General features: G+C 34.9%; 2 protein-coding genes across 9 annotated transcripts; both read left to right on the top strand.

Annotated features, from left to right (window-relative positions):
* The first annotated feature begins 1,090 nt into the window (after nucleotides 1-1,090).
* LOC110884498 (protein NRT1/ PTR FAMILY 5.2) lies at nucleotides 1,091-5,551 on the top strand. Of its 2 annotated transcripts, none has more exons than XM_022132220.2 (4): nucleotides 1,091-1,274; nucleotides 3,206-3,423; nucleotides 3,888-4,459; nucleotides 4,552-5,551. In XM_022132220.2, the coding sequence occupies exons 1-4, from the start codon at nucleotides 1,157-1,159 to the stop codon at nucleotides 5,423-5,425; spliced, it is 1,782 nt and encodes a 593-aa protein (XP_021987912.1). In that variant the 5' UTR covers nucleotides 1,091-1,156; the 3' UTR covers nucleotides 5,426-5,551. The 2 variants fall into 2 exon arrangements, with proteins under 2 accessions (XP_021987912.1, XP_035834983.1); XM_035979090.1 differs by having other exon boundaries at nucleotides 1,096-1,274; nucleotides 3,192-3,423.
* A 14,699-nt stretch (nucleotides 5,552-20,250) lies between these two features.
* Nucleotides 20,251-25,309, top strand: LOC110884497 (protein NRT1/ PTR FAMILY 5.2). Of its 7 annotated transcripts, none has more exons than XM_022132214.2 (5): nucleotides 20,251-20,414; nucleotides 21,100-21,262; nucleotides 22,817-23,034; nucleotides 23,612-24,183; nucleotides 24,258-25,309. In XM_022132214.2, exons 2-5 carry the CDS (start codon nucleotides 21,145-21,147, stop codon nucleotides 25,108-25,110), a joined length of 1,761 nt encoding a protein of 586 aa, XP_021987906.1. In that variant the 5' UTR covers nucleotides 20,251-20,414; nucleotides 21,100-21,144; the 3' UTR covers nucleotides 25,111-25,309. The 7 variants fall into 7 exon arrangements, with proteins under 7 accessions (XP_021987906.1, XP_021987905.1, XP_021987910.1 ...); XM_022132213.2 differs by having other exon boundaries at nucleotides 20,251-21,262; nucleotides 24,258-25,135; nucleotides 25,184-25,261; XM_022132218.2 differs by having other exon boundaries at nucleotides 20,257-20,410.
* Nucleotides 25,310-25,522: the final 213 nt, after the last annotated feature.

Consider the following 25,522-nt stretch of genomic DNA (forward strand, 5'->3'; position numbering starts at 1 on the left):
CTTATGTGATTGTATTGTTGGTTAGTATGGGATAACAAATTTAATAAATACTGTCGCTATTTAGTTGTTATGGATTCTCTTGAGCAATCTGATTCGCCTAGTGTCGCGCCCCGATGATTCCGCCATCGGTTTGGGTGTGACATATTGGTATCAGAGCCATAACTATAGGGAATTAGGCCAGACATGACCTAGTCCGGGTCGATGTCTTAGAAATTTTACGCTTTAACGATTTCACGATTTATCGATTTTCGCTCCCTGCTTTGTAAACGCACAAGTCGCACAGCCATCACAATCTAAAACGAAAGACCGAATGATCGCAACAAAACTAATGTCTAATTACTCGCTCTCGCTCTCTCTGCATCGCGTTCTCGCGCTATCTATGCAAGCATAAACGTGTAGTTTATATGAACCTATATATACATATACAAACAAATCAATTGTGTGAAGAACTTAGGGATTTCGTGTCTCCTATGTGAAATCCATTATATTACTCGCAACAAGTTTTGCTCGCACTCGATCGCATCGCAAAACTCAAAAATTCATTATGATCGAATCTCACTCCAAATCTCTCTCTGTCTAGATGTTTTCAAACGACTCTACCTCGAGACAAACAGCTATGAGAAGAGCCAAACGAAGCACCGAGAAGATGTTTTAAAGAGGTTATGAATTCACATTAATCAAGATAAAGGACAAAACGTGTAATTTATCCATTTTATAGTTTTGTAAAACTATATGCCAAACGTCCGGTCAAATTAATTGTTTGGATATTACCTTGTGGATCTCACACTCATCACATGTCGAGCAATACCCCCAACTCAAGCCCCTCCACATCCCATAATATAACATTAAAGTAATATTTATTATTTTACACAAAACAACCAATATGTTTGACTATTTTGTTTAATTTCTTTAAATGTTGTAGGTCATGTTAGTAACCAATGGGATCAAATGTCTTTCCCTCATGTAGGTCATGAAGGGCAATTTGGTAAATGCCAACTAAAATATCCTAACAGGGTAGACAAGGGAAAAGGACTAGAATTAACTGTACTATAATATCTTGCTTCAATATAATTTTCTCTAGTGACATGAACATAAATGTCTATAAAAACCGAACCATACATACATATTTCTCGTATTCATTCTTGCTCTTTGCGCAATGGAGTACCAGAGAGGAGCCGAACAAAATTTTACACAAGATGGGACTACTGATCTTAAGGGTAGACGTGCGCAAAGATCAACGACTGGAAGATGGAAAGCGTGTTATTACATGTTAGGTAAGTGCCATAACACCTTTATAGTATCATGTGTATGTTAACATCCACCAACATTGTAGCATTAAAATATTGCACTTGCAGAAATGGGTTTCATTAAACCCATGTTAGTTTTGCATGTAAAGATTGAATTTTTAATTAACCCATGTTAATTTTACACAAAAAGATTGGATTTTTAATCAAACCCATTTTATTTTAACATCTAAAGATTAAACTTTTAATCAAACCCATGTAAAATTTAGATTGAGAATTAGTGATGGGTCTGGTTGAAAATGGAAGTATTGGTGGTGGTGGGGATAGTCAATAGTGTGAAGAAACTGAATGAAGTCTGTGACCAAAATTAAGGGTTACAATTACCAACTTTTGTGGACACTGATTTGACTTTTTTTCCTTTGTATTTTATTTATTTATTAATTATTATTATTATTATTATTATTATTATTATTATTATTATATATTCTCAAATTTTAGCATTGCCACTTATAACTTTTTAAAGATTTTGTAATCGAGTTTTATGTGGGTGTGGATATAAATTCAAGTTGATTTACGTTTCGACGTAAATTCGAAAATGAGTCGGGTCAAATATAATACGTTTTCGTGCTTATTTATTTTTATTTTTTTTTTGTACGTTTTCAGTTATTCTACGTTTTGACTTAAAACTTTTACGGAACGATGCAACAACGCACGTAGCAATTTACTAGTTAAAAATATATAGTAAATAAGGATTTAAAAAGAACAAAATACCCTCACATGCTTTGCATGTGAGTTGACTTAACTAAGAAAATAAAATGAGTTTATGCAAAAGGTTGATTCGTGCAACAAAAATTATAGTAAAAGATTGATTGTAGGGCTTTTTAAACCGAAAGGTATATGTTGTAAGTTTGGGTATATATGTAAAAGTTTAATGGTGTAATTTTGTCATCAAAGTATCATGTATCTCTATAACGAGCTTGAATTACTATTTTGTGATGTGATAAATCAAGGAAAAAATGTGTTATCAATTATACTCAACTACCATATGATGTGATATAAACAAGAAAAAAAATGTGTTATCAATTATACTCAACTACCATATATTAATTTATGAAACCTCATTATGATTGTTTTTTTTAAATATTGATATCGTTACTACTTATTAGTATGTGTGCTTCAACTAAAAATTTAGTGAGGGGGGTTCTTTCAATATCATATGCCAGTATACCACTATCTCATCTTTCCATAGACGAACCTCTTGAGATTTAGGGTGTTTATTAGATCGTGCCCACATATTGGTGATTCAAACCCGCGACATGAGTTCTCGATGGTTGACTAGAACACGACTTGTTTATCCATACGATTATTTTATTTATGAATATTGATAGAGTAAAAACTTACGATCAATTTTAAAAAAATGCACATAAAATAATTACAATGAAACGAAAAAAAACCCAACCCATTTCTCTTTTTTCATTTATATTTTGTCATAAAAAGTTATGCATAATACACACTTTAAGAAAAAATAATAAAAATATGCGGGTTAAATTGGCCAATTTGCTAACCAAATAGGTCAACCTGTCAACGACGATCCGTTTAACTAAACATGTTTGTGAACCCAAAAATACCCGAACCAGTGTAGACTAAATTCGAACCCGTACTTTTTGTGTTAGGTTCGTATACTGTCGTAAGTTCACACGCCTACTTGTAAATGCACCATATAATTTAACGAGGGCAATACTACAAATGGAAGTTGGGTCTAGCCCGAACCATTTACAAACCACTTGCAAGCTCATATAAGTTCACACTCGACTAGAGCGTATTTCATTAAGTAAAACCCGACTAAGAGTTTACAAGTAAACCATTTAAAAGGCGAAAGTATCATAAACGGTTAGAGTTTAACCATTTTCTATTTGCATGAACAATATTAAGCGAATGTTATAATAGGACTTGGTTTGTAGGGTATGAAGTATGTGAAAGAATGGCATATTATGGCATAGCAACGAATTTGGTGTTATACTTGACAACGAAATTACATGAAGGCACTGTGAAATCATCAAACAATGTCACAAATTGGGTTGGAACCGTCTGGATGACTCCTCTTTTAGGCGCATATATTGCTGACACATATTTGGGCCGATACTGGACTTTCATGATTGCTTCGCTCATTTATCTGCTGGTAAGCATATGGTTTTGTACGTGTATTAAAAATTTGTTTATAAATTTTTACCATGTTTAGTACTTGTTATTGACCCACATAATCCATTTTTTACAACTCACCAATCCAATTTACACATCTACAACTTGATTATTACCTAACAACTCATTTGAACGTTTAGATAAAAGCTCGTGTTCGGTTTACAAGATTTTAATTGTGTGCGGGCCAGGGTTGATGCATCTAACACGACCACGAATAATTTATGGGTTGTGTCCGGGCTTAACAATTTAACCCGCCAACCCAAAACCCATAAACAAGATCTTTTTTCATTTATTTTTAAACAATATACCATTCTGTCATTCGAACACATAAGTTATAATTAGCAATCATTTTGTGATAGTCAGTAAACCCAAATCCTTTTTATTTATGTATGTTTGGGCATAAGGCCTATCTTGGGCTTAGTATTTTGTCTTCTTATTTATCAGGGTATGGGCCTCTTGACTCTAGTGGTTTCATTACCATCCTTAAAGCCACCAACATGTGGTAAAAATGTGAGTTACTTAGATTGTGACAAAAGGGCCTCTTCGTTCCAAGTTGGTATATTCTATTGTGCACTATACATTATTGCAATAGGGACCGGTGGAACCAAGCCCAATATCTCCACAATGGGTGCGGATCAGTTTGACGATTTTGAGCCCAAGGAAAGGGCCCATAAGCTCACTTTCTTCAATTGGTGGGTGTTTAGCATTTTTTTTGGCACACTTTTCTCAAATACATTCTTGGTCTACATTCAAGATACCGTGGATTGGGGGTTAGGGTACGGTATCCCTACTCTCACGCTACTTGTGGCCATAATAGCATTTGTGTTTGGAACACCGGTTTATAGACACAAACCAAGAGTCGAAAGCCCGTTTACTCGAATGGCCAAGGTACTAGTCGCAGCGGCAAGAAAGTGGAATACAAGTGTACCCGTTGACTCGAAAGAGCTTTATGAGTTGACATTCGACCATTATGCTAGTCCTGGAAAGTATAGAATTGACCATTCATCTTCATTAAGGTAAGCCCATATGGTCATTTTTGTATTTATACAATTTCTTTTTATCTTGATGGATGTGAATGCATAACCTCTTTAAACACTATAACATATAGGTTTCTCGACAAAGCCGCATTGAGGGTTGGAGAACCGGCATCTGAATGGTACCTATGTCCGGTTACACAAGTCGAGCAGACAAAGCAAATGGTCAAAATGATCCCGGTTTTGTGTGCAACATTCATTCCTAGCACACTAATAGCCCAAACCAACACACTTTTCATCAAACAAGGCACCACGTTGGTTCGGTCCATAGGCCCGAATTTTGAAATCCCACCAGCTTCTTTATCTGTTTTCTTTACCATCTCAATGCTTATTAGCCTTGTGGTTTATGACCGCCTCTTTGTTCCCTTCGTTCGAAAGTACACAAAGAACCCGAGAGGTATCACTATGTTACAACGAATGATGGTTGGGTTAATCATCCATATCATCACTATGACAATTGCTTTTCTTGTAGAAAGACATCGACTAAGCGTCGCTAAAGATCATGGTATAAATAAACCCGGGCAAATTGTGCCTCTAAAAATATACATTCTCCTTCCCCAATTCGCATTGATGGGTGTTGCTGATTGTTTCTTGGAAGTAGCAAAATTCGAGTTTTTCTACGATCAAGCGCCCGAAGGAATGAAAAGTATTGGGACAGCTTATTTCACTACCAGTATTGGCATCGGATATTTTCTTAGTAGTTTCATTTTATCTACCGTGGCTAATGTTACAAAGAGGAATGGACACCATGGTTGGATTCTAAACAACCTTAACATGTCCCACCTCGACTATTATTACGCATTTTCTACGATTTTGAGCTTCGTGAACTTCCTTTTCTTCCTTGTCGTCGCTAAAAACTTTGACTATAATGTCGAAGTCAATGAAGTTGAGCCAGAGTTAAAAGAAGATATTGGAAAGATCACCGAACAAAGTTACGTTGCTGGGTAATATGGTTCTAGTTTGAGCCAATGCCGATGGGATAAGGGGTTATTATGTATAGTTGGTTGTATAATTTCGTTTATGCGCATAATTCTGTTAATTATAAATAGTGCTTATAAGTTTTAAACTTAATCATGAACTCTATATTTAACTGATAATTAGATATTATTATTGTTTCCATTGGACATCTGGGACTCTGGGTGGTAAGGTGCATGTGGACCATGTGGTTAATAGAAGTACATTAGGATTATGAGACCTTAAAAATAGATATAAAATAGATGTTATTTGTTAATATGTTATTATCAATTTGTTATCACCTTAAGTTCACGTACAAATAGCCTTATCGTACAAAACATACGAAATGCATGAAAAGCAAAAAAAAAAAAAAAAAAAAAAAAAACGTGGTGACATTTTTGTAATTATTTGCTTGTAGGGTAATTATCAAAATTACTCTACAAATGATCTTGTAGGGTAATTTTGATCTTGTAGGGTAATTTTATAAAATGTTCTTGTAGGGTAATTTTGAAACTTGCAGAGTAATTTTGATACACTTGTAGAGTAATTATGATACTCTACAAAATTACCCTACAAGATCAAAATTATCTTACAAGATTAAAATTACCATACAAGATCATTTGTAGAGTAATTATGTTACTCTATAAGATCAAAATTACCTTACAAGAACATTTTACAAAATTACCTACAAGATCATTTGTAGGGTAATTTCGATAATTACTTTATGAGTAAATAATTACGAAAATGTCATCGCGTTTTTTACCTTTTCACCCTATTCATATGTTTTGTATGATAAGGGTATTTATATTTGATGTTTTGTCTCACATTAACGTGTCCTCTTTGCCGGCAGTGAATACATAATATTTTTTACGCAGGGGATACAATACAAATGGCTAAAATTGAGCCAGACGAAAAAGAAAAAAAAAAAGAAATGAAGATAAAATAACGCAATTCATTAAATACTTAAATATAATATAAAAGTACCTCCATATAATCTTCGCTATATTGTTTTACTACCTGTTTGAGTTTTTTTCTTTTACGAAATTTACGTTTCGACGTTAATTTTTTTCGCGGGATGAATTTCATTATACAAATTGTCCTAACCCAATCTTAAAATTTAACACCCCCACTTTCACCCACTAATTACTATTACGATTAATAATTAAAAAAAATAATTAAAAGAAAAAAAACTGTGTTAATACTATATATTTATCATGTGATGATTTAAAAACTCATTCAGAAAAGATACCTTATTGTAACTCAAAGTTTATAAATTTAGAAAAACTCATTCAGAAAAGATACCTTATTGTAACTCAAAGTTTATAAATTTAGATATATTAGAACATGTGTAGTGGTTAATACCTCATCTTTGGGCGTTTTGCGTCATGTGACAGCAATGAGACATTATGGGACGTTTTCTAAAATGGGTGTAATGGGGATGTGGGCATTGTGGGGCATTATGTTTGTAATAAAATTAAATTAAAAAAAAACATCAAAAAATATGATTGGTTTTACAAAAAGAAAAATGAAGGTGTTGGACACAATAAAAGGGGCTGGGTGTGGAATATAGCACGCCGGAACTGATTTGGAGCAAGAACACGCCCACGGGGTCGGAGGTGGTGGCGTTTTCGGGCGTGTTTGGGGGGGGGGGGGGGGGAACGCCGAAACACGGCGACTACGGGTGGTCTTAACCACACCGAAATTTGACACACAGAATAAGACACATTCAAAAACTTGTGCACACTTGGGTTGCTGCAAAAGGTAATGAAACTTGGGCTTAGGTTCATGGGCGCAGGATAGAAGGGGCCGGGGGCGCCCGACCCCCCAAACTTTCCGCTCAGTAGTGTATGGTATGTAGTTTTCATATATAATTTTTTTAGATATATACGTTTTCGACCCTCCGGTTTTATAATTGTTTTAAGTATATACGTTTTCGACCCCCGATCGAAAATCTCAAGCTTCGCCACTGCTTAGGTTGCTTATGTTGTGGATTCGTCACTGATGACCACACATGGCCCATTTTTTTATATTAAATCAATAAATATATATAGGGGTAAACACATAATGAAGAGTTGTGGTTATTTGTTTAGTTTCCGGGCCTTGTCAAGTATCTTGTAAATATATATTTTTTGTTACTGTCAGTGTAGATAGTGGTTACCTCTACAGCTGGGTAGTCATAATCAAAGTATAATGAAATAGACAAAGATACCATTTTAAACAAAAGTTGATGGATCAGTAAGCAAAATGACAAACTTAAACTTTCCATACATCACACAAATATTTGTAATGGTCATAGGGTTGAGGTTGAAACAAATAATTTCTTTTGCCGAAAATCACAAAACCAATCATTTTTTCAGATGTGTTATAGTTTTTTTTTTTTTTTTTTTTTTTTTTTTTTTGGGAACGGCTGTTATAGTTGCATAGTTATATTAAAGAACAAATACATATTTGTGCGTACAGTCATAACTCATAACATTATGTCATTATGTAAATTCGATCACATATCTGACTTCATTCCAATTATTTCAGACTAAAAATCATGTCATAACTACTTGTGTATCATCACTAAAACCTATTTTGCTAATAAAATTCAACACATTGTGCATGGTTTGTATTTTTTATTACAAGGGATCTAAGAGGTGTTTACTATAACATGATCACTCGTTCTTTGTGATTGGTTTGTATATGAGCTCTTTCTAATTGCATCATTAATCGTTGTATGTGCATCGAGCGTAAGATCAATAATCTAAGGGTGTTGTGGAATGATTTTAAGTTATCTATGGTGTTTCGCTATTGTTGCACGTATTCATGACATTAGGCATAAAAGGGTGTTGTCTTCCTTTAGTTTAGGGCTCGTTTGGAAAGTGTTAAGGGGCTGTTTGACAACATCTGAATGGTCAAGTGCTGAACTAGTAAGAGGTCTGAACCATTAAAGGCTGTTTGGTAGCCTCTTAATGACCATTCAGATGCTACACCTCTTAATGGTTTAAAACCTCTGAATAAATAAGAGGTAACCTCAAGTCTGAATGGTTAAGAGGTAACATCTGAATGGTAAATCATCACATGTCACGTTCTTCTACCTTCTCATTTGTAAAATTCTTAATGGTTCCATTAAGAGGTAGCCTCTTAAGAGGTCTCAACCATTAAGAGCTTGTATAATACTTAACCGTTCAGAGGCAAATGTCTGACCAATTCAGATTAGAGGTATTAACAATTCAGACTCTGTATAAATCTTAACCATTCAGATGCAAATGTCTGAACTATTCAGACATCTGCTCGTGAACCATTAAGTGCTGAACCAATAAGAGGTCTGAACCATTAAAAGTCTCATTAAGAGGTAAACAAAAGCCCCTAAGCCTTGCTATTTAATGAATTTAAAGCTATATCATGAGATTAACAAATGGACAACATCTCAATCCAACCATCCGACCATGATGACATGTGGTCAAACGTTATCTAAAATTGTAGATTGCCGCATGTTGACAGCGTGACCACACTTCAATCCAAACATCATACTTTTTAAACGGTTTATACGTGATACACTCAAAATCTTATTTTGACACCCATTTCCATTCTACCTATCTCTATATATGTATGTATATTTAGAAAGAAATAGAGTGGGGAATGTGCTAACATCAACACTCTGAAATAAACATGTAGTTTTAATTTTTACACATGAATCATGCTCTTCGTTAAAGCTGATACATGAATAAAGAAATTAACTTTTCAGCAAAACCATGGGTCCTCAAACTTTTTTTTGCAATAATTCTCCCACAAGTAGTGATATATATTATATATATATATATATATATATATATATAAAGAAAGGTTAACATACAAAAGTCCTTATCCTACTTCACGTACGCGACGCGCTCAACCATCAGATCTGGGCAATAATCACGCATGGGAGCAGTTTTTGGGTGATAATCACGCATGGGAGGTGATAACCACGCATGGAGGTAATAATCACGCACGTTATAATGGTGAAAAAAATAATTACGCACGTTATAAATTCTGTCGCGTATGTTAATGTAGGTTAAGCCATTTTGTACATTATTCTATATATATATATATATATATATAGGGCAATGCTACACAAGAAACCTTAGATTTTTAAAAAACTTTGAAAACCCATCACATGGTCTAGAATTGCCCACATGTCCCAGCCACCTTTATATATAGATGACAAAACAGAGGGTATTTTGGTCTTTTTACATTGTTTTTTCTCTCTCTTCCTGACATGTTATACCATCTCATATTTCTTCTTTATATCATCTCCTCTCTCACACACACTTATTCACATTCATATCCAGATCTATACACCTCTCTCCCTCGTCGTTATCTTTTTTTCCCACCACACCACCATCACCACCGCACCACCACCATTATCACCACCGCACCACCATCAGTATTTTACCTCCGGCACCATCGTAAACACATCCGACCCTGTTGCACAACCCCCACCACCGTTGAACCTTTACCACCGTCGGCCGACTCCCGCTACACAACCCCCACCACTGCCACCACTACCCCTCCACCACCGCCATCCCCCAACCCCAACCCATATATTCAGATGTGGAACTTAATATATTCAACCCAAATGGCTATACTTTATTCCTTGAAGAACCATGTGGGTCCGTAGCATCCTCAAAATGGCACCAGATCGGAATGTTGCCATCATCAACTACTGCTCAAAGGTCACCGATGTCGACGAGCTCTTGAGATCATATAAAATATGATTTGTATATGTTGTTTCAGATCTGAATATTTGTGAGTTTTTTTACACTTTTTTAGTTTATATAAAATATGATTTGTATATGTTCTTTCAGATTTTGGTTATTGTTTTGTATGTGATTTGTTTGAAATAATTTGTTGAAATTGTAAGGTGTTAAGAGTTGTTAAATCTGTGAGGGGTTTTTTTTTTTGTTAATGTTGTGTAAGATTAATTTTACTAAACATGTGATTACTTTTACTAATTGTTGATTAGGTGTTGCTGAATTAATTGCTGAAATTGTAAGGTGTTATTGATTATATGTTAAAGAGTTTTTAGTTCTGTGTACTTTGTTAGTTGTTGTTTCAGTTGTGTAAGATTAATTTTATTAAACAAGTGTTATTGATTAATTTTATTAAACATGTGATTAGTTTTACTGATTAATTTTACCTCGTCATACCCTAATACATGTTACACTTTATCCTATTAGACATAGCCATACAGTTTAAATTATTATAGTTATGACATGTTTAACACATGCCCGATTTTTTTTATTTTTAGACGTCTAATAATTGGCACATCTGCTTTTAGAAACGAAAAGCCAAGTTTGTCTTACAGGACAACCAACGTAACACGTGTTATAGTCTGAACTTCTGTTTCACAGCTAAGCCAAGTTTGTCTTACAGCACAACCAACGTAACACGTGTTATAGTCTGAACTCCTGTTTCACAGCTAAACCATAGTAACATGTTATAGAGACATGTATTAGGGTATGACGATGTATTAGAGACATGTATGACGAATTAATTGCAGGTTTTCAGTTCTGTGTACTTTGTTAGTTGTTGTTTCAGTTGTGTAAGATTAATTTGTAGGTTTTTATTTTTGTGTTAGAAAGTTATGCTTGGTTTGGTTGCTTCTTTGGGCTTTTGATCTGAATAGTAACTGTTTTTTGTTGGTTTGGTTGCTTTGTTTGGCGCTTTTGATCTGAATAGTAAATGTTTTTGTGATGTTATTTGAGAAAAAAGATTTTCTGGCTATGAATGTGTTAATATTTATGTCTGGTTAACGACTTAACGGTTATCTTATCTTTTTGTTTATTAGGACGGTGATGGATACAAGGGATATAAGATCCAATTCTCGGGACCGTTGGTTTCGTCAAACGTGGATCAGATACTCAACGATCATGACCATGTTTATGTTGCAGCACAACACAACTAACACGCGTTATAGTTTGAACTTCTCGGACATGCATGTGTTACATGTGACATGAAACCCATGTACAACGTCACACGTGTTACGTGTGACATGAAAACACATTTTTATAACTTCCCTGGCATACGCACACCCACATGTTTACAAAGCGTTTCAAGACCGACCCAAACAATAAAGCAAGGGTAGCCGCTGAAAAGCTAAGGCAGCAAAGGTAGCCGCTGAAAAGCTAAGGCAGACTATCAAAGGAAGCTCCGCCATTTTCTTAGTGCTATGTATTTTCGTTTACTAGTAATATGTAATGTGAGACTCTTATTGTTTTATCTAGTAGATGATGTTAAGACGGTATGGACTTAACACATTCTGGAAGTCTTAACACACGTTATAAAAGAGGCTTAACACACGTTATATCAGGTATACTATGTTGTTATTAAGTTACTATTGGAGTTTATGCATCCATGCTGGAAGTCTTAACACACATTATAATAGAGGCTTAACACACGTTATACAATATTAACTTGTATGTTCCATATTAACTTGTATGTTCCATATACGGTGTTGCAATATTAACTTGTATGTTCCATATTAACTTGTACACATATTAACTTGCAAACCACTTTCATATACATGAATACAAGTCGGGTTATAATGGATGCTTACATGTTATCATATGTATACAAGTGGGGTTACAACAAGATTACGATATTAACTAAGCTAACCATTAAACTCATCGCCCCCGTCGACTGTTTTCACCCTTGTCACATGTTAAGCAATTACATGTTCCGAACAGACAAATTGTAACACCTGTTAGATCAGTATATACACATCATGGTGTTTTGTAAACCCCTAGCTTATACATGAATATATGTCAGGTTACAAAAAGATTATAACAGAGGCTTAACACATGTTTTACATTCCAAAATGTGCAAAACAAACACATGTTATAAATGAATGAAGAGTTCTTTCCCACGTTATATATCATTCTAACAGGGGCTTAACACATGTTATACATGAACACATGTCAGGTTACATCATGGTGTTCTGTTACAGCTTGAACCACCAACACATGTTATAAATGGATGCTCACATGTTATCATATGTATACAAGTGGGGTTACAACAAGATTACGATATTAACTAAGCTCACCATTAAACTCATCGCCCCCGTCGACTGTTTTCACCCTTGTCACATATTAATCAATTACATGTTCCGAACAGACAAATTGTAACACCTGTTAGATCAGTATATACACATTATGGTGTCAATTGAATATCTTTATGGACGAAAACTTGTTATAAACGAACGAAAACTTGTTACAGCATGAAAACTTCTTTATGGATCTGTTACAGCATGAACCACTAACACATTTTATAAACGAACGAAAACTTATTACAGCATGAAAACTTGTTTATGGATCTGTTACAGCATGAACCACTAACACATGTTATAAACGAACGAAAACTTCTTTCCCAAAAGATTTGACTTATTCAATGTCCCCGCATTAACGTCGCCTACATCCATCCAGCTTGTCAATTGAATATCTTTATGGATCTGTTTCTGTAAATCAACACACGTTATATATCATTCTAACAGGTGTTTAACACATGTTATGGGTCTGTTTCTGTAAATCAAACAACCCAACAAAAAAAAACACTTACTGTTCAGATCAAAAGCCCAAACAGCAACCAAACCAACAAAATCGTCAACCATATATAATTATTTCTGTAACAATTATTCCAACAGTTTCAATAATTTTTCAGACCTTATGTATATATAAACAAACAAATCGGTAACCGTATATCATTATTTCTGTAAAATCCCTATATAGTTAACAATCAACATTTTTCAAGCATAATCCATCCAAACAGTTCACAGCTATATATATATACATATACCCATATCCAAGATTCACGAAATGTAAGGAAACAAGATACACATCCTAAAATCAATCAAACAAACAGCAATTCGAACAAATACTCAGCTAAAAATTACAAGGATGTAGGGAATTTCAAAGACAATCATGTATCGACCAAAATAAATCTGGAGTGAATCCCGAACTAAATTAGAACCGAACCTGAACATGAATCTGACCTGAGTCGTCTGTATGTGTGTATTGTTGTCATCGTTCTCTCTCTAAAACAACATTCAGACCCTTCATTTGCTTCTAAAGATTGAGGAGAGAGAGAGAGCCGGAGAAGAAGCCCGGTGAGTTTCGCCGGAGGAGGTGGTTGCTGGTGGTGGTTGTTGTTTATTTCTCCTGATTTTGAAGAGTGTTCATTCTTTGTCTTCAAGATTGGGTTGAAGAAATGGGAAAGAGGAAGAGGTAAGAGAAAGAGAAAGTGATATGATGATTTGATGGTTCTGGAAAGTCAAAAAAGACCCTTTTTCACTACCGAAAATGCCCCTCCCACTTGTACTAATGTATTATATCATTTCTTTTAAATCTAATTCTTACCAAAAAATAGGAGAGCCATTGATCAAGTTAGATGAGAGATAATCAATGGCTTACATTGGGTTTGCATAGTTTTTTAAAAAAAGATGAGGTTTCCTATAGAGCCATCTATATATATATATATATATATATATATATATATATATATATATATATATATATATATCTAGGCTAAAGCTAGGTAGAAAACCCTCCATTTTGAGAAAACCCTAGAAAACCCAACCTCCCGACTTTTTTTTTTTTTGAAAAAATAACACATGTAATATACATGTTTTTAAGAGTTTTGGGCCAAAAAAAACAAAAAAGCGCCGAAGGAATGTTTTAAAAAAACAAATTTCAGCAAGTTTCAGCCTTTTTTGCCTAACACATGTTAGTCACCCGGAGTTTGCTGAAATTTGTTTATTTTTTTTAAATATCCCTTCGGCGCTTTTTTGTTTTTTTTGGCCCAAAACTCTTAAAAACATGTATATTACATGTGTTATTTTTTTTCAAAAAGAAATGTCGGGGGGTTGGGTAAAAATGGGGGGAGTTTTGATTTTCCAGAGTTTTCTAAAAACATAAGGGTTTTCTACCTAGCCCTACCCTATATATATATATATATATATATATATATATATATATATATATATATATATATATATGGTGAGCAGTGGCGGATCCAGGATTTTTTTCCTATGGGTTCACTTTTTTGGGTGGTCAAATTTTTACAACATTCGTTATAATTTTCGGGTCGGGCTGGGTAGGGTCGGGTAACGGAACATACTAAAGACATAAATTTCATATCAAATTTCTATTAGCATTAGTCCAAAATTCAGGTTTCATAAAACTAAATTTGCTAAAGAGCCAAAGCTCATATCAAATCAAATAACTATCCTACGAAAACCACAAATCACAAGTAATGAGTTAAAAATTGACAGAAACTTTACCTCAAATATCGCCTACTTTGATGCTTAAAACCGTCGAGTGAATACAGGGAGGACTCGAAATATATCAAAGCACAAGCTGCTTTTGCACCCTCTGTCAGCAACACCATCATCATCAACAACCACTTTATAATGTAAAATTGCTCTAGATGTCTCAGACCAAAAACTAAATTCACACATAATCAATCATATTTTGAACCAAATGAGATTACATCACAGAAGAGGGATCACCTAATATGCATCTACAAGATGTAAATTTATGGTGGAGCAACAAAAAGTGCACACGATTCAATCAATAATTGTTGAATTCCCCCATGTTATTCCTCCGATTTCATCATGAACAACAGCCAATGGTGCTTTGATATATCTACAAGATGCAAAGTGTTTCGTCTTTTAAAACATCAATATTAACTTTCAGCAGCAATATTAACTTAATCGAACTGTTTCGGCAGCAATATTAACTTAAAAACCCAATTTCAAACCCAATTTTTATGTAATCAACAGATTATAAATTGTAATCAGTTAATCACTGATGTAATCAAAAGCTGTAATCATTGATGTAAAACAAACAGATGTATAACAAACTCTAATCACTGAGATGATGATAATCGATTAATCGTATAAAACTAACCTTAATCGTTGATTCGCTGATGATAATCGTATAAGAAAAACAAAGTTTCGACAGCAATCGTCGGAGGCGGAGCAGCGGCAGCTGGCGCTGGTGACTGAGGAGGTGGAGCTGCTGCCTGCTGATGTTGTTTAAAGTTTGAACTCTGTTCGTTGCTTGTTTGTGTGCGGCGTGTGTGATATAATCCTAAATGGGTTTTATTACATTAAAGAAAAAAAATTAAAAGAGAAATTAAAAAAAACGGACAAAAAACAGCAGTTACCGGATTCGAACTCGGGTGGGTTAGGAAGAAAAGCGCGGAGATAACCAGTGGAACCAAGGCTTTTTATGTTTATGGATTCCTTTTATAATATACTTATGGGTTCCTTTTCAGCTTCTTATATATATTTACACTAAAAATTAAAAACCGACGAGGTTCCCGGGAACCCGTACTTTGTACATAAGTCCGCCCCTGAGGGTGGGAGTTGGCTACAAAGTCCATTTTTCCTACAAAGTATAAAAAGTCATAAAACACCATAATGTCAACCATAAAACACATTCAAAACCCACAAATAACAAAGTTTAGACTACTAAACGCCATATTTTGTGGGTTTTGTGTTGTGTTTTGGATGATAAGGCTTTGATTATCGAATGACTAACATTACTGTGTTTTATGTTGATTATCATGTTTTGTTTTATATTCATATTTCTATGATGGTGTGTTTGAAGTTTTTATGGACTGCTAAGGTTTGAATATTGTGTTTTAGTGATCTTCACTCTGTTATTTGTGGGTTTTAAGTGTGCTTTATGGCTGAAAGTGTAGTGTTTTATGACTTTGTACACTTTGTAGGAAAAAATAGACTTTGTAGTCGAACCCCACCCTATATATATATATGTATATATATATATATATATGTAGAGAGAGGGTGGGATTCTATAATGTACACTAGTGTATTTATTTTCGATTAATTATGTTGTTAGTGTGTATACGTTCTGGTAAGATGAAACCGTCTAGAAGTTGTTTATTGAATGAGGAAATATAATTTATTGACTTGATTGAAATAGGGAATAGCAACCGCAATATATAGGAGTACAATTTACATTTAAGTACCTAGATAAACCACATTAAAACAATAAACACCATGCACTTTATTATCTAACATCCCTAATGTGGTTGGTACTCATCGGGTCAAAATACAATTTCGACACTTTGACGAAGGTCCACTAGAGTTTGAATTGAAAATTTACCATTAAGATGTGGATTTCACTCCTAACTTAATGGCGTAATTTCGTGCAAAAATAAAGTATAAGCGGGATGAGAGTCGTTCACCAAATTGTGGGTTTCACACCTATTTTGGTAAACTCGTCTCTTTTGTATAAAGAGTGTCTTCAAGTCTTCAAGTGTATTGTGTAAAATGTCTTAGGAAAGACATAATGTAAGTATTTAGACCAAAAAAAAGAGAAAGAAGCAAAGTAGGAAGCATAACATTTTAAGCATGAAACAAGAATGGTCAAAAACATGGTTCATACTATAGACTAGGTCGAACATGACAATTCTACCTAATTCCCTATAGTTATGGCTCTGATACCAATCTGTTACACCCCAACCGATGGCGGAAACATCGGAGTGGGACGAAAACGAGATTGCAAGAGACTTCATAACACTATTTGTGACAATATTTAAATCAACCGTTTTCATTTCATAAACCGAATTATCAAACATTACAAGGAAATTCAAATACCAACAAGTTCGAAGAAAATACATAACAACATAAACAAAATTGATACAACATATTAAACCTAAAGCGTCTATATGTGTATCTAAGCATCAAGGCTACTTCATTTCATAGCATCATCATCCTCAACCTGTAACATGTTTAAAATAAAGTTCAATGCAAAAGCAAAGACGAGTATACAAGTTTAATACATACATAGCATAAAAAGATAAGTTTAAACGATTCCTCATGGCAAGCTAATGATACAAGATAAACATTAAAATCGGCATGTGTCTAACATATCAAACCAATGATGAAACGCAATAAGCTCATGACGTAACCTCAAGTCTACGGGTGGTGTGTTAATCCTATAGCGCTATATATGTCAAGGATCGGCTCGATCGAAGCTAATGATAAGTCTAACACAAAACGAATAACCCCAAGTTCACTGTATCAAATAATCAAGTAGGCAAGCATGTGATAGGAATGTTTGTGCATTTACGAATAAAGTTCATCTGTAAGTTTAATAAGTAACATGTTAGATCCCAAAAAGTGGTAAACTTAAAGAGGGGGTTCGAGTATACTCGCGGTTTTGCAAGCTTTCCACTTGTTAATCCTGCGAGAGTTGTTGGTAGTTTAGTTTGGAGCACCTTGTCCCTCTGCACGAAGAAACATAGGTGGATGAGTATTAAGATTTTAACGGAGGATTACAGATTCGGAGATTTAAATTTACATGAAAATAACACATGCAAAAGTAATCATCTAATCTCATAATACTTGTTTGACACTATGAAACCCCAAGGATTAGAATGTTTTCATGGGTAAAATACCCATTAGAATCATAAAAAGTTATTAAGTCTTAGATGATGTAATCTAGTACTTTAACATTTGAACACTAATTCATCATCTAATGTTCGATTATTTGGATAATATATAAGTATTATATAATGTTCATGTAGGTCAACCATAAGGTAGGAGGATGAATCCCCCATTTAAAAACCTCTTTGTTTATCATAGAAGTCATGTAGGAGGTAGGAAGAACAAGTCTTCCATTTAGGTACCTCTTTGGTTCACCACTACACTTGTTGTTATAAACAACAAGGAAGGTCATGAACTTACAAGTATGAAATGAATAAGAACAACTAAACTATGGAAAACATCAAGTAGTGTGTGGATTTTCAAATAGGATAGCCCAAGCTTGTCCTAATAATCACACAACATCAAGCTTCAAGCTTGAACACTACTTGTGGGTAAAACCCTAACCAAAACAGAAAGTTTATGAGGTTTTAACCTCTGATTTTACATGTCTCAACCTTGTTTTTAAGCCCAACTAAACATTCAATTGATTATGAGCATAAGGACATAAGAATGAGATGAGATAACTCAAGTTTAACTAAGTTTAACAAAGTTTAAATAAAAAACAGAAAGTTCAGTCCACTTTGGAGCATTTTTGGTGACATTCCAGACCTTGGTTTTCCATGGAAAACCTGTGGAAATGTTCCTAAGGTTGTTCCAAACAAGTAGGAAAAAGAATCAAGTAAAATGGTTAAGAAATGAGTGAGATATGCTTACTTTTGTATGATGTTATGAATATGTCTTGCACTTGTAATCAGCTGCATTTTTAGAGTATTTGAGAGTGAATAGAGAGTGTTAGGAAAGTCGAAAATGCTTGGAGGAGGCTTGGGTTATATAGGGGATGGATTAGGGTTGGGTTGGTGAGGTTTAAATGCAAGAAACACACTCAAAACCAATCAAAACACCCAAAAAAAGTGACCGATACACAAGCTGGTTGAGGCTATTCTCGGATCCACCTGGCTCTGGTTGACGGCGGGTCGCGGCCAGCCAGGCCCAGCCTGGTGCGAGATTAAGTTTTAAATTTGACATTTTGGCCCCCTTAAGTTTCTATTTTAGGGTTTTTAGGTGTTTTAAGGGTTGTTTATGATATAAAAGCATATGATAAGGATCATACATGTAACATTAACATAAAACAAGTATAATGAAGTATGTTTAAGCGTATAAACGTCGTATTTAAGTATCATATGCATTCAAAAGACGTATTATTCGTAAGTTTCACGTATTTGCAAGATTAACACATAGTTTCCAAGAATTACGAATATGTATCAAATGTTTCACGAAATTAAACGTATGAACACGTATGAAGTATGTATAATACGAATTTAAAGAAATACGAATTTTATTTATGATTCAAGTCTCGGATTTTACAACGATTATAACGAAAGAACGATTACAAAAACACAAGACTTCCAAAAATAGAAATACAAGCAAGACCTACTAATTATGGAATGTACGAAGGAGCAGGGCGTTACACTAACGTGGTTGTCGTGTATGATCACGGGATCATGTAACCATCAGGTGAGTCGGAACAGGAGGAGGAGGAGAAAGAGAAGAAGAAACAACAGGTGATGAAATAACAGGCGATAACTAATAAGGACTACTAAGAGGAGATAAAGAGGAATGAGAAGAAACATAAGTCGATATCTTTCGGTAATTTGTTGATTGAGTATGATGAACAATCGATTGTTGATGTAGCAAAAGCCATTGAAGAACTTTACTCGGAATTACCGGAGAAGATGAGTGTTGTCGGAAAGACGACCGGAATCTTCACCGGAATTGTAACAGAATCAGAAAGAGCAGATAAATAGAAAAGCAAGAGGAAAATTTTGGTCGGGAACAAGAAGAATTTGGCCGGAGAAGATGAGTGGTTGGAATAATTGCTGGAGACCGAAAAAGTAACAACTTCAGGTAAGAATCAAGTAGGCTCTGATACTATCAAAGAAATCAAATTGTAAGGTATTCATTTTATTTTTCTGTTATTCTCTTCCAATTAACACAACTCTCTATATATAGAGGTTAGACAACAACTAACGTCTCTAACAAACACAACTAACTAACCACCTCTATACATTCAAACTATATATACATACACTCTAATATCTCCTTTTTCTTTTTCTTTAATTAATAGTTACAGAGACTTTATAGGGCTTGATCTCACTGGATGGTAGTTAAAATAAAGTCCTTCGAAATCCTCTTATAAAGCTCACACCATGTAACCTAAACAAAATAAGGAAAAGTTACTTGGTATAGTAGTGGGCTAGCTGGTGGCCTAGTAAAGTCCACGTTGCACTAGTTTCTACAAAGAAGAATGACATATAAAGAATGTATGGTATTATGTTTGTTCAAAAGGCACCATCAATCATCATCTTCTTCATTATTCTTCTTTTTTTCTATTTTCACCCCTTTTTTTTCTTGTTTTACTTATTCTATGTTCTACATTCAATGTTTTAGAGGATCAAACTCGGAAAATCGGCTCAACAACGATCTCCAACGTGGAAAAAAATCCAGTCAGTACGTTTCTCTTTTCATGTAACATTCCAATCTTCTCTTTTCATTTGGTTCGACCAATGTGTGTGTATATATATAGTCCCTGGCAAAACGGGCCACGGTCAGAAGTGCGACTTTCGCACCCTTTTAAGGCCGGCACTGTGCGGTAAAACGTGTATTCCAAACGGCCGGTCAAATTAGTTGTTTGACTTTGGCAATACTATTGCTCATTTTTTAATTGCCTAGTCTTACAACATGAAATCTATCTGATATAAACATTGAAGTAATATTTATTATTTACACAAAACGACTAACATGTTTGACTATTTTGTTTAAATTTTTTTAAATGTATTAAAGTCGGGTTAGTGACCAATGGAATTAAATTATATTTATTGGGTTTCTTTCTGAACTGGTGTATAAGCATTATGCCTAGTGGAGATGGATATGATCGGGTGATTTCGCTAATGGCACAATGATACTCCAGTGGTCCGTCAGTGATCCAAATTTGCCATTAAAAAAATATGTATCTCCCAGTTGTAGGCATGGGGGCCCACTTAGTAAATTCCAACTAAAAGACCAAACGAAAAATGACATTATAGAGGGAGGGTAGATAAAGGAAAAGGACTAAAATGAATTCTTAAAGACTATAATATATTTGCTTCAATATAATTCTCCCAAGTGACATGAACATAGATGTATATAAAAGCAGAACGATACATACATATTTCTCGTATTCGTTCTTGCTCGTTGCGCAATGGAATGCCAGAGAGAAGCGGAACAAAATTTTACACAGGATGGGACTACTGATCTTAAGGGTAGACGTGCACTAAGATCAACGACTGGAAGATGGAAAGCGTGTTATTACATGCTAGGTAAGTGTCGTAACATCTTTATAGCATCATGCGTATATTATATTGGTTTAGTATAATGATATGTTGATCAAAGTATCATGTATCTCTCTAATGAGCTTAAATTACTAGTTTAGAATGTCTTATCAATTATATTCAACTATCATATATAGAACAACTAAACCTCATTGTGATGTTTGTTTTATTTATGAAGTATTGATATATTTACTAGTATGTACGCTTCTACTAAAAAATTAGTGACACTGAACAGAAGCACAAAAACAAAACTAAAATGTGTTCTATGAGGGGGTGAAGAGATAACTCGGTTTTGGTGGATTATCCATAAAGTTTAAATGGGTTAAAGGTGATTCAAGTGGATTCGAGATAAATATAGTTTGGTTTATTTATCTAAATAGTTTGAGTTATATGTTTATTAGATATGTTTATTTAGTTAATTTGTTTTATTACTAAAATAGCGTTTGAGCTGGGTTAAGATTAGAATGAGTCTGATATAAATAGATGGTTAAGTCTATTGCAATTGGCGTGCTTTGATTTAATAATAAAGGAATTCGAACACGCTGTTCAATCTCGTGTTTGTGTGTGTTTGATCAAAGACCTGATTTTCCTACACGGGTTCTTTCCATATCGTATATCGATATACCACTATCCCATTTCTCCATAGATAAGTTTGACACCTCTTTAAATTAGGGCCATTTAATGGGCCACGGGTTAACGGGTTAAACCTGATATCATGAGTTTTTGATGGTTGACTCGAATATAGCCTGTTAATCCAAATGTTTATTTAATTTTCGGATACTAATACTCTTAATAAGACTAAAAACGTACAGCCAGTTTTAAAAATGCATAGAAAATAATTTCGTGAAAACTAAAAAACACAATCCTAGCTAATTTCTCTTTTATCATATAAATCTTGTCATAAAAGGTTATGCATAATACACACATTTGAGAAAATATAATTAGAATATGCGGGTTCAACCAGGGGCGGATTCAGTGTGTTAGCAGAGGTAACACGGGCTACCTCTCAACCACGTCTTCGTAGTGTAAAAGTACCCCTCAACTCCATCTCCATTATACAAAGGATACCCCATATCCATAAAAAATTTGGGATACCTCTAGATTTTTGAGCTAGATCTGTCACTGGTTCAGCTACTCAATCCGTGAACCAAATCGGTCCACCTGCGAACGACTTGTTTAGCTAAACATGTTCGTGGAGTTGACCCGAAAGTTTACCTGAACCCATATAGACTAAACCTGAACCCGTAGTTATTGTGTAAGGTTCGTATAATTTAAAATTTTCACATGCCTACTTGAAATGCACCACATAGTTAAATGAAGGCAATCCTTTGAATGCATGTTGGGTCTAGCCCGAACCATTTGCAAACTCATATAAGTTCACGATCGAGTAGAGCGTATTTCATTTAGAAAAAGGAAAACCAAATTAAAAGTTTACAAGTAACACATTTAAAGGGAAAAGTATCATAAATGGTTAAGAGTTGAACTACTTTTTATTTGCATGAACAATATTAAACGAATATTATAACAGGATTTGGTTTGTAGGGTATGAAGTTTGTGAAAGATTTGCATATTATGGCATAGCAACGAATTTGGTGTTGTACTTGACAACAAATTTACATGAAGGCACTGTGAAATCATCAAACAATGTCACAAATTGGGTTGGAACTGTGTGGATGACTCCTATTTTGGGTGCGTATATTGCTGACACATATTTGGGCCGATACTGGACTTTCATGGTTGCTTCGCTCATTTATCTGCTGGTAAGCATATGATTTTGTATATGCTTTAGACCAAAGCTATAGATTTAGTTAGTCACATCTCGAAACCCAAGCGAGACTTATTGGGTTTACACATCACACACAACATAATCATACATAACGAATAATCTATGAGTTGTGTTTGGGCTTAACAATTTAGGGGCTGTTTGGTAGCCTCTTAATGACCATTCAGATGCTACCTCTTAATGGTTTAAAACCTCTGAATGAATAAGAGGTAACCTCAAGTCTGAATGGTTAAGAGGTAACCTCTGAATGGTAAATCATCACATGTCACATTCTTCTACCTTCTCATTGGTAAAATTCTTAATGGTTCCATTAAGATGTAGCCTCTTAATGACCATTCATAGGCTACCAAACAACCCCTTAACCTGTCAACCCAAAACCCATAAACATGATCTTTTGTCATTTATTCTAAAACGATATACCATTCTGGCATTCTACACATATTATTAGCAACTTTTTGTGATAGTCTGAAAGCCCAAATCCTTATTTATTTATTTATTGGGCATACGGCCTACGTGGAATAATGGGCTTAGTATTTTGTCTTCTTTATTATCAGGGTATGGGCCTCTTGACTCTAGCGGTTTCATTACCATCCCTAAAGCCACCAACATGTGGTAAAAATGTGAGTTACCTAGATTGTGACAAAAGGGCCTCTTCGTTCCAAATTGGTATCTTCTATTGTGCACTCTACATTATTGCAATAGGGACGGGTGGAACCAAGCCCAATATCTCCACAATGGGTGCGGATCAATTCGACGATTTTGAGCCCAAGGAAAGGGCCCATAAGCTCACTTTCTTCAATTGGTGGGTGTTTAGCATTTTCTTTGGTACCCTTTTCTCAAATACGTTCCTAGTGTATATTCAAGATACCGTGGATTGGGGATTAGGGTATGGAATCCCTACACTCACTCTACTTGTGGCCATAATAGCATTTGTGTTTGGAACACCGGTTTATAGACACAAACCAAGAGTCGAAAGCCCGCTTACTAGAATGATCAAGGTACTAGTCGCGGCGGCAAGAAAGTGGAACACAAGTGTACCCATTGACCCGAAAGAGCTTTATGAGTTGCCTTTAGACCAATATGCTAGTCCTGGAAAGTATAGAATTGACCATTCATCTTCATTAAGGTAAGCCCATATGATCATTTCATATTTATACATTTGTTATCTTGCTTAATGTGAATGCACACTTTAACATATAGGTTTCTCGACAAAGCCGCTGTGAGGGTTAAAGAACCGGCTTCTGAATGGTACCTATGTCCAGTGACACAAGTCGAGCAGACAAAGCAAATGGTTAAAATGATCCCGGTTTTGTGTGCAACATTCATTCCTAGCACACTACTAGCCCAAACCAACACGCTTTTCATCAAACAAGGCACCACGTTGGTTCGGTCCATGGGCCCGAATTTTGAAATCCCACCAGCTTCTTTATCTGTTTTCCTTACAATCTCCATGCTTATTAGCCTTGCGGTTTATGACCGCCTCTTTGTTCCCTTCGTTCGAAAGTACACAAAGAACCCGAGAGGTATCACTATGTTACAACGAATGACAATTGGGATAATTATCCATATTATCACCATGATTGTCGCGTTTCTTATAGAAAGATATCGACTAAGCGTCGCTAAAGATCATGGTATATATAAACCCGGGCAAATTGTGCCTCTAAGAATATACATTCTCCTCCCCCAGTTCATATTGATGGGTGTTGCTGATTGTTTCGTGGAAGTAGCAAAATTTGAGTTTTTCTACGATCAAGCGCCCGAAGGAATGAAAAGTCTTGGGACAGCTTATTTCACGACCAGTTTTGGTCTAGGATATTTTCTTAGCAGTTTCATCTTATCTACGGTAGCTAATGTTACAAAGAGGAATGGACACCAAGGTTGGATCCTAAATAACCTTAACGTGTCCCACCTTGATTATTATTACGCGTTTTTTGCTATTTTGTGCTTCGTGAACTTCTTTTTCTTCCTTGTTGTCGCTAAAAACTTTGACTACAATGTCGAAGTCAATGAAGTTGAGCCAGAGTTAAAAGAAGATATTGCAAAGATCACCTAACAAAGTTATGTTGCCGGGTAATAAGTTTTCACTTAGGGTGGATGCCAATGGGATTAGGGATCATAGCTTTAAGTTATTATGTATATTTGCTTGTGTAATTTCGTTTTTGTGCATAATTCCGTTAATCATAAATATTGATTTTTAGTTTTAATCATGAATTCTGAATTTAACTAATAATCATATATTATTATTATAGCCACGGGACATCCGGATGATAAGGTGCAAGTATAGATGGTTAATAAATCATTTATGGCTAAAAATGAGTCGGACGAAAAAAAAAAACAGAAATGATGATAAACTAGAAATATTTAAACATAATATAAAATGCCTCCATATGATCTTCGCAATTTGTCTACCTGTTTGAGTTTTCTTCTTTTACGACATTTACGTTTCCACGTTTTTTTTCACGGGA

The sequence above is a fragment of the Helianthus annuus genome, chromosome 10 (assembly GCF_002127325.2).
Source record: "Helianthus annuus cultivar XRQ/B chromosome 10, HanXRQr2.0-SUNRISE, whole genome shotgun sequence".
Lineage (NCBI taxonomy): Eukaryota > Viridiplantae > Streptophyta > Magnoliopsida > Asterales > Asteraceae > Helianthus > Helianthus annuus.

Excerpts from the sequence above, each read along its gene's own strand:
- LOC110884498 (XM_022132220.2), top strand. The coding sequence starts at position 1,157 with ATGGAGTACCAGAGAGGAGCCGAACAAAATTTTACACAAGATGGGACT. Across the intron at positions 1,275-3,205 it reads AGCGTGTTATTACATGTTAG|GGTATGAAGTATGTGAAAGA; the intron begins GTAAGTGCCATA and ends CTTGGTTTGTAG. Across the intron at positions 4,460-4,551 it reads GACCATTCATCTTCATTAAG|GTTTCTCGACAAAGCCGCAT; the intron begins GTAAGCCCATAT and ends TATAACATATAG.
- LOC110884497 (XM_022132214.2), top strand. The coding sequence starts at position 21,145 with ATGGAATGCCAGAGAGAAGCGGAACAAAATTTTACACAGGATGGGACT. Across the intron at positions 23,035-23,611 it reads CTTCGCTCATTTATCTGCTG|GGTATGGGCCTCTTGACTCT; the intron begins GTAAGCATATGA and ends CTTTATTATCAG. Across the intron at positions 24,184-24,257 it reads GACCATTCATCTTCATTAAG|GTTTCTCGACAAAGCCGCTG; the intron begins GTAAGCCCATAT and ends TTTAACATATAG.